The sequence below is a fragment of the Triticum dicoccoides genome, chromosome 6B (genome assembly GCF_002162155.2).
Source record: "Triticum dicoccoides isolate Atlit2015 ecotype Zavitan chromosome 6B, WEW_v2.0, whole genome shotgun sequence".
NCBI lineage: Eukaryota > Viridiplantae > Streptophyta > Magnoliopsida > Poales > Poaceae > Triticum > Triticum dicoccoides.
Genome location: NC_041391.1, coordinates 702,382,198 through 702,390,921, shown reverse-complemented (window position 1 = coordinate 702,390,921; position 8,724 = coordinate 702,382,198). Strand labels below are relative to the sequence as shown.

Here is an 8,724-nt window from a genome sequence, read left to right as displayed (position 1 = left end):
TTTCACAACGGTGCATACTCAGGGAGAACACTTCTTGATAATTTAGTGAGAGATCATCTTAAAATGCTACCGTCAATCAAAGCAAGATAAGATGCATAAAGGATAAACATCACGTGCAATCAATATAAGTGATATGATATGGCCATCATCATCTTGTGATTGTGATCTCCATCTTCGAAGCACCGTCATGATCACCATCGTCACCGGCGCGACACCTTGATCTCCATCGTAGCATCGTTGTCGTCTCGCCAATCTTATGCTTCTATGACTATCGCTACCGCTTAGTGATAAAGTAAAGCATTACAGGACGATTGCATTGCATACAATAAAGCGACAACCATATGGCTCCTGCCAGTTGCCGATAACTCTGTTACAAAATATGATCATCTCATACAATAAAATTTAGCATCATGTCTTGACCATATCACATCACAACATGCCCTGCAAAAATAAGTTAGACGTTCTCTACTTTGTTGTTGCAAGTTTTACGTGGCTGCTACGGGCTTAGCAAGAACCGTTCTTACCTACGCATCAAAACCACAACGATAGTTTGTCAAGTTGGTGTTGTTCTAACCTTCGCAAGGACTGGGCGTAGCCACACTCGGTTCAACTAAAGTTGGAGAAACTGACATCCGCCAGCCACCTGTGTGCAAAGCACATCGGTAGAACCAGTCTCGCGTAAGCGTACGCGTAATGTCGGTCCGGGCCGCTTCATCCAACAATACCGCCGAACCAAAGTATGACATGCTGGTAAGCAGTATGACTTATATCGCCCACAACTCACTTGTGTTCTACTCGTGCATATGACATCTACGCATAAAACCAGGCTCGGATGCCACTGTTGGGGAACACAGTAATTTCGAAATTTTTCCTACGCACATGCAAGATCATGGTGATGCATAGCAACGAGAGGGGAGAGTGTGTCCACGTATCCTCGTAGACCGAAAGCGGAAGCGTTAGAACAACACGGTTGATGTAGTCGTACGTCTTCACGGCCCGACCGATCAAGCACCGAAACTACGACACCTCCGAGTTCTAGCACACGTTCAGCTCGATGACGTCCCTCGAACTCCGATCCAGCCGAGTGTCGAGGGAGAGTTCCGTCAGCACGACGGCGTGGTGATGATCTTGATGTTCTACCATTGCAGGGCTTCGCCTAAGCACCGCTACGATATTATCGAGGTGGACTATGGTGGAGGGGGGCACCGCACACGGCTAAGAGATCCAAGGGGTCAATTGTCGTTCCTTTGGGGTGCCCCCTGCCCCCGTATAGAAAGGAGCAAGGGAGGAGGAGGCCGGCCCTAGGAGGGGCGCGCCAAGGGAGTAGGATTCCTACTCCTAGTAGGAGTAGGTTTCCTTCTTTCCTAGTCCAACTAGGAGAAGGGGGGAAAGGAGGGGAGTGGAGAAGGAAGGGAGAGGGGGGCCGCGCCCCAAACCCCTTGTCCAATTCGGACTGGGCTTGGGAGGGGCGCACGCCACCTCCTGGCTCCTTCCCACTAAGGTCCATTAAGGCCCAATACTCTTCCCCGTATTCCCGTAACTCTCCGGTACTCCGAAAAATACCCGAATCACTCGGAACCTTTCCGAACTCCGAATATAGTCGTCCAATATATCGATCTTTATGTCTCGGCCATTTTGAGACTCCTCGTCATGTCCCCGATCTCATCCGGGACTCCGAACTCCTTCGGTACATCAAAACTCATAAACTCATAATATAACTGTCATCGAAACCTTAAGCGTGCGGACCCTACGAGTTCGAGAACAATGTAGACATGACCGAGACACGTTTCCGGTCAATAACCAATAGCGGAACCTGGATGCTCATATTGGCTCCTACATATTCTACGAAGATCTTTATCGGTCAAACCGCATAACAACATACGTTGTTCCCTTTGTCATCGGTATGTTACTTGCCCGAGATTCGATCGTCGGTATCTCAATACCTAGTTCAATCTCGTTACCGGCAAGTCTCTTTACTCGTTACGTAATGCATCATCCCGCAACTAACTCATTAGTCATATTGCTTGCAAGGCTTTATAGTGATGTGCATTATCGAGAGGGCCCAGAGATACCTCTCCGACAATCGGAGTGACAAATCCTAATCTCGAAATACGCCAACCCAACATGTACCTTCGGAGACACCTGTAGAGCTCCTTTATAATCACCCAGTTACGTTGTGACGTTTGGTAGCACACAAAGTGTTCCTCCGATAAACGGGAGTTGCATAATCTCATAGTTGTAGGAACATGTATAAGTCATGAAGAAAGCAATAGCAACATACTAAACGATCAAGTGCTAAGCTAACAGAATGGGTCAAGTCAATCACATCATTCTTCTAATGATGTGATCCCATTAATCAAATGATAACTCATGTCTATGGTTAGGAAACTTAACCATCTTTGATTAACGAGCTAGTCAAGTAGAGGCATACTAGTGACACTATGTTTGTCTACGTATTCACACATGTATTATGTTTCCGTTTAATACAATTCTAGCATGAATAATAAACAGTTATCATGAAATAAGGAAATAAATAATAACTTTATTATTGCCTCTAGGGCATATTTCCTTCAGAGATGTGCTGTAGAGGGGGGCGACGGCGGCGTACCTAGGGTTCCCCCGAGCCACCCTGGGGATGACGCGGGGGTCGGACGTTAGCAGCAACATGTACAACTTATAATGGGGGAGAATTTCACTTCCCCGGCCTCTGCACCAACTAGGGATGCATACAGACATTTTAGTATGAGTATCAAGATAAACATAGTTCTCAGATTTTTTTTAAAAAAAATAAGTATCAAGATATTTTTTGATGAACGGTTCCACCACACACCAAACTTGATTCTCAATAAATAGGAGAAACCCCTGTACATCACCTGTCAATTCTAAAAATTGAATTTGGATCGTTAGGCTGCACAACCGCATGCCCAACCATTAAGCCAAGGCTCTCTAGCAGATCTCTTGTATCATGGTACCGTAAAACCATTATAAGGGGAATCTTAAAACTGTTTTTGACCGCACATGGTGCGGTAGAACAGATACCGCAAATTTCTACTGTAAAAACGAACATTCCATCCATCGATGCTTTTTTTTATTTTTATTTTCCTCTCTCTTTTTTTCCCATGGGCATCTTCGTCCCCAAAATCACCCGCACAAGCAGCTGACCCCAGTCGTGGGCCTCGTGGCCACTTCAGCAGCTCCATGGTCGTCGGGGCCTGGCGGCAACCTTGAGCCCGCATCCATGGCGAAGCTGCCACGGCCGGCCACCAGAGAGCTAGGAATGTCGGGAATGAGGCGAGGAATGGCGGGGGACGTCGGCCTGCTGGTCGGTGGCGATGGCCGCGGCAGTTGACGTGAAACTTCATTCCGGTCATAATGGGCCATCCATTTTCTTCTCTACTACTACCGTATATACAGCTGATTTTGATTGGCATGGGTGAAGAAATCAACATTTTCAAAAAAATACTGAACCCCGTGCCCACCGTATATACAGCTGATTTTGATTTAATTTTGTGTCGTTGCTAGTACATACGAGTAGTAGTGTGGTCCGGTGTCTACCTACCCCCACATGACATCGACCAGTACCCCAGTACACCTACTAGTGGCGCGGTTGTACTACTGTAAAAAAAACAGAGCATTTCCACCATCAGAGCAAGGCTTGTTACCGTGGGAAAAAAAAATATCTTTTATTCAGAGCAAGCGTACACGAAAGATTTACGTTACTGATAATGCATCCTTTTTTATCCCCCACGAAATTACATTTCTTCAAACTTCTTCCTTGACTGTAAAAATTATTCTTCTGCTGTGGGTCTGCCTTTGCTGCTTGTGAGGATCTATACCTGAGGATGATCGACTTCATTTCACGCCTCTACTTTGCAGCATCCTTGGACAGGAAGTTGTGCGACTGGGTGTGGCGCCCATTGGAGAGCTCGTCCACCGAGTCGCCCCGCTCGAACACGGCCGCCGCTCCCATGCCGGAACCTGCGATCCACGACGACATAGCGTGTTCAGTTACCAGCACAAAACGCGTTATTCTTAACTGCGTGTGTGAGCAGCGCAGCGGGGTTCAGAGGGGAGAGAACGAACCGATGCACATGGTCACCACGCCGAATCTGCAGTCCCTGCCCCGGCGCTTCATTTCGTTCAGAAGCGTAGAGATGCACCGGGCGCCTGAAGAAAACAAACAGGCTCACCAGGTTAGTACACTCTTTGCTCACATGATGCGGCGACAGTTCATAATTTGCAACAGCAGTGCTTCTGTTGGGACCATCGCACTCCAAGGACTAGCTGATCAAATCTCGCATACAGGCGAGCAGATGTTCGGTTAATTACCTGTTGCTCCAAGAGGATGCCCCATAGCGATGGCTCCTCCATTCACGTTCACCTTTGACCGGTCGAGGCCCAGCTTGTTGCAGCAGTAGACAAATTGGGAGGCAAAGGCCTACAAATGGATGAACAGGGCGTCAACAATCGTTACATAGATAAGAGAAAAGCAGGGGTTGTGACAACTGAACATACCTCGTTCAATTCAAAGAGATCAATATCATCAATCTCAAGGCCAGCAGACTTCACTGCAGCAGGTATGGCGACCGCAGGACCGACGCCCATAACAGCTGGATCCACTCCAACAGCAACGAAACTCCTGAAATTATGATTAGAGGAAACACCAATAAAGTCAGTAAAGCAGCAGATGTAGGTAAGGTATTTCTCAAATACCATTCAGAAAACTTGTTAACCAATGTTATTTCTACACATAAGGAGGGAGAGGCAGATGCCGCACCTGAAAACGCCAAGTATAGGGAGCCCCTTGCTCACCGCTACAGATCTCTTCATGAGAAGAACGGCTCCAGCACCATCACTCACTTGGCTAGAATTACCTACATAGGTTTAATAGATAGAATCTTTCAGATACAGACAGACAGACTTCTGTTTGGAACAGTAGTGCCAGCAAAGAGTTCTGAATACCTGCAGTTGTAGTCCCATCCTTCTTAAAAACTGTCTTAAGCTTGGCCAATCCAGATAGCGTGGTCCCTGGCCTAATCCCATCATCCACTGATATCACAACTTTCTTTTCCTCTCCAGTTTTGGGGTCAATAAGCTGCAGAATGAGATGATGTTAGTGATTAATGCTCATATTAAATACTTCTGATAGATAAAAAATATATAGTGCAAAAAAAGGAGCTACGTCGTTTACCTTTGTATGCACCGGAATAATCTCATCCTTGAACTTTCCAGAAGCCGTGGCTGCAGCAGCTCTCGCATGAGACTCAGCCTGTTAAAAGGCAAACTTTAATCACATTTTCATGTGTAGGGCGAAGCAACGGAATTAAAACATGGTGCATATGCCTGAGGAACTCACAGCGGCCTTATCTTGCTCTTCTCTGGTTACACCGTATCGCTGAGCAACATTTTCAGATGTTATTCCCATGGGTAGAAGACAATCCTGTGCTTTCTGTAGTTCAATGACCTGCAAAGAAGAATGCGTTACCAAGGCACAAGCAGAGTAAGTTACATGGAGCAAAGTACAGCGTGCGTCCAGAATCCTTACTCTTGGGTTTACTTGGCCTTCCCAACCAACGGAGTTCACCGACATGGATTCAAGACCTGCACCAATCCCTGTTTTGGACCCAAAAACTGTAGCTCAGCACCTCTAATTTAACTTAAAATAAAGCATCTATGCAGCAAAAGTAGCATAAAGCACATGGTAATTACCTATGTCATAGAAACCAGCTTTTATTGCAGCAGCAACATCTGCTACTGCCTGTAGCCCCGATGAGCATTGGCGGTTCACAGTTCTCACGGGGACGGTCTCTGCATCAGCAGAGAGGGAATTAAGGAAATAGAAATCGCTGTCCGTAAGAAAGAAACCCGTTCTTTCATATGAGGTGGCATATATGATATATGATTCTGACAACACAGTATTTACCAGGAATTCCAGCTAACAGAGATGACGTCCTGCACTCGATCGCACGCTGAGAACCTGGGCCTAGCACCGTCCCGACCACAACGTCGCCGATTTCAGCTGGGTTGATTCCAGTTTTGTCCAGGACAGCCTATACATGGAAATTTGGGAGATCAACAAACTGAGGTATAACGAAGCACTGAACTGAACCACAAAGGGCGGCAGGACGACGAGCGCAAACCTTGAGGACAGGAGTAAGAAGGTCCTCCGGGTACGTGTCCTTGAAGCCCCCTCGCTTGGCCTTGCATATCGGCGTCCGGTAGGCGCTGCGGGTTGTCACGGCAAAGAAGAAGAGAGTAGTAATTAGAGCAAGCATGGCATCCGTTCCATTGTAATCATTCCGTTCCCTGATTTGCATAGCAGCAGGAGGGAACAAGATTCGAACTGGCCGCTGGCAGAGTACAAGATCCGAACCTATGATGTAAACAGTTTGGACGGAAGCTATGATTATGAGCTGGCCGCTGGCAGAGTACAAGATCCGAACTCTGAGCTGTGCACTGTCTGTGGATCAAGCGTTGCTGGTTCTTGTGAAAATAATTGGCACGATCATCTAGCATGCTTGGTGTGCTTGCAAGACAGCACTATAAGACAACAAGATTAATTAGGCTGTGGAAAAAAATGAGCCCCCTGCATATATGACCACCAGCACCTGCAAATCACTCAACTACAGCTGGGGGCTCGGCTGTCTACCGGCTGAAGAAGCAGTGGCTAATTATCTCCGTTGAACCAGACTAAAGGAGTAGAGGATACGAATCGGAACTACTGTAGCATCAATTGGCCTGCCGTTAGCGCACGCTAGACAGATATGCTATTACCAAGAAGAGAATGATTGGATCGGCGGGCGAGTGGGCGGATGAGGGAGGGGAGGATGGGGATGCTTACGCGACGATGACGACGTCGTCCCCGAAGCAGGAGCTCCTCTGGTAGGCGGCGCTGTCCCCGGCCGCGCACGCCGACGCCTGCACGCAAACCAATCAGTCAGCTGGTGGAGGAGGACGAAGAGGGGGGGAGAAAAAAAATCGCGGGGAGGACGAGATCTGACGGATAGCTGGGACTGGGCGGCGGAGGAGGAGGGGAGGAGGTGCGCGAGGAGCACGCGCTGCCGGTCGATCGCCTTCTCCATGGAAGAAGAAGCAGGGAGAGATCTCTCGCTCGCGCTGACTGATGATTTTGGGGTCGGGGGAGGGAGGCGTGTTGTTGCTGGGCAGCAGTGGGGATGGGGGGAAGGGAGGTCGTTGGCTGGCTGGTTCTTATCGAAACGGGAGAGAGTCGGAAGCGAAAGCGGCTGTTGCACGTAACGTCACGCAACCTTAATTACCGCACCCCGTAGAAGGTTGTGCAAGGTACGTCGCCGTGTATGCCACAAGCACGTTCAGACCGGATCAGACGTGCGAGCGATAACAGATTTTGGCCGTATATATACACATTCCACCCTCCGTGGAATTTTTCTATTCAGCGCGTGTATATGAGCGCTTGTGTCTGTACTGATGTTCAAAAAAAAATATTCAAAAAAATCAGATCTACTGCAAACTAACCTGTGGTTGGATGGTTAGAGGGACCGTGGTATTCCCAGCCCACCAGGGTTCAAATCCTGGTGCTCGCATTTATTCCTGTGATATACCGGCTCAGTCTTGCGAACGCAAGAGATGATACTACGCATGGCACAAATATACAAGGCGTGGGCATGATGCTCAGAGCATAGAGACATGGGATGCTCGGTCCCTAAACTCGCCCGCCCTAGGAAGCAAGCCCAAAACAAACCAACACGACGACCAACATTGGATAATCGGACATCGGGTTTCCCCCTCTCTCGAAGAGAGACACAGATGACGCCCATGGCAGCCCTTCCGAGAAGGGTGTGGCACCCGCGGGTGCCGCCGCTGCCGGCATCGAAAGGTCGAGCGAGGATTTCGCCCTGGGCAAGAGCTTGAGCAATCCCAAGCCGTCAGAGCAAGATTTGGGGAAGATGAAGACAAGTCGTCGGTCGGAAACCGCCACCACATGAAAGAAGAAAATGAAACGCTTCCGATATATCATGGACTTTTAAATAGTATGCGTTTGGTGTATAATATAACTTTCAAATAGTATGCTTTTTGGCATATATAACTTGTTGTGCTTCGTCGGCGAGCCAATAGATCCACCTCCATATGCATGCTCCTCGGCCAATCGGTGGGAGGAAGGGGAGTCTTGGTGCCTTGGCTCTGGCCGATAGTTTATGTTAGGGTTTTTTTTTCTCGCGGGGGCGGAGCTCGGCGGATTGTGAAGCTTCATCATCAAGTTGGTCTTCCAAGCCACGGCCATCCTCGAGTTCATCCACTGGGACGAAGTAGGCGGAGCTCCGACGTAGATTTAGGTCGTCCCTTGGGGCGGTGATGTTAGGGTTTTTCGTTGTACGTGTGTGACAATGAAATCCGATGTCAGGCACTTCAGATTGATTCAGGGATCCAACGGCGTCGATTGCTGCACTGGAGCGCTAGACTTTAGTGCACGTGCACGAAGGCTTCCCTGTTGCCATTTACAAGGTTAAGCCGGCTCCGTTTGGGCAACGGCAACGGCAACGCATTGGCGGCTAGTTCTCACGAGAGGCGGTGGTGCAAGGTCCTCTATAACTTTTTTATTTGTTTGAGGTGCTTTGTACTTCCTAGAGCATCTAGACCAGACCCACCCACTCCCCCCCCCCCATACACACTTATTCCCTAAATGTTTGGTGGACTGGCCCGGGCAAAAAAATGTCACCCAACCAGACACGCCACTTCCTCTCTAAA

At 48.5% G+C, this 8,724-nt stretch overlaps 1 protein-coding gene across 1 annotated transcript; it reads right to left on the bottom strand.

The window, feature by feature from the left end:
- Positions 1-3,651: 3,651 nt before the first annotated feature.
- On the bottom strand, positions 3,652-7,192 carry LOC119324652 (3-ketoacyl-CoA thiolase 2, peroxisomal-like). Its single transcript, XM_037598424.1, has 14 exons — positions 7,002-7,192; positions 6,842-6,918; positions 6,141-6,225; positions 5,924-6,050; positions 5,710-5,808; positions 5,546-5,613; positions 5,357-5,464; positions 5,192-5,269; positions 4,963-5,095; positions 4,778-4,874; positions 4,516-4,639; positions 4,330-4,438; positions 4,084-4,167; positions 3,652-3,978 (listed from the first exon to the last, which is right to left on the bottom strand). The coding sequence occupies exons 1-14, from the start codon at positions 7,080-7,082 to the stop codon at positions 3,866-3,868; spliced, it is 1,383 nt and encodes a 460-aa protein (XP_037454321.1). The 5' UTR covers positions 7,083-7,192; the 3' UTR covers positions 3,652-3,865.
- Between the last annotated feature and the right edge of the window lie 1,532 nt (positions 7,193-8,724).

Bases quoted from the DNA above. Each gene is read 5' to 3' on its own strand.
- LOC119324652 (XM_037598424.1), bottom strand. From the start codon at position 7,082: ATGGAGAAGGCGATCGACCGGCAGCGCGTGCTCCTCGCGCACCTCCTC. The intron at 6,226-6,841 runs GTAAGCATCCCC...GACAACCCGCAG, and splicing joins GACGACGTCGTCATCGTCGC to CGCCTACCGGACGCCGATAT. The intron at 6,051-6,140 runs GTTTGCGCTCGT...TTCCATGTATAG, and splicing joins TTCTTACTCCTGTCCTCAAG to GCTGTCCTGGACAAAACTGG.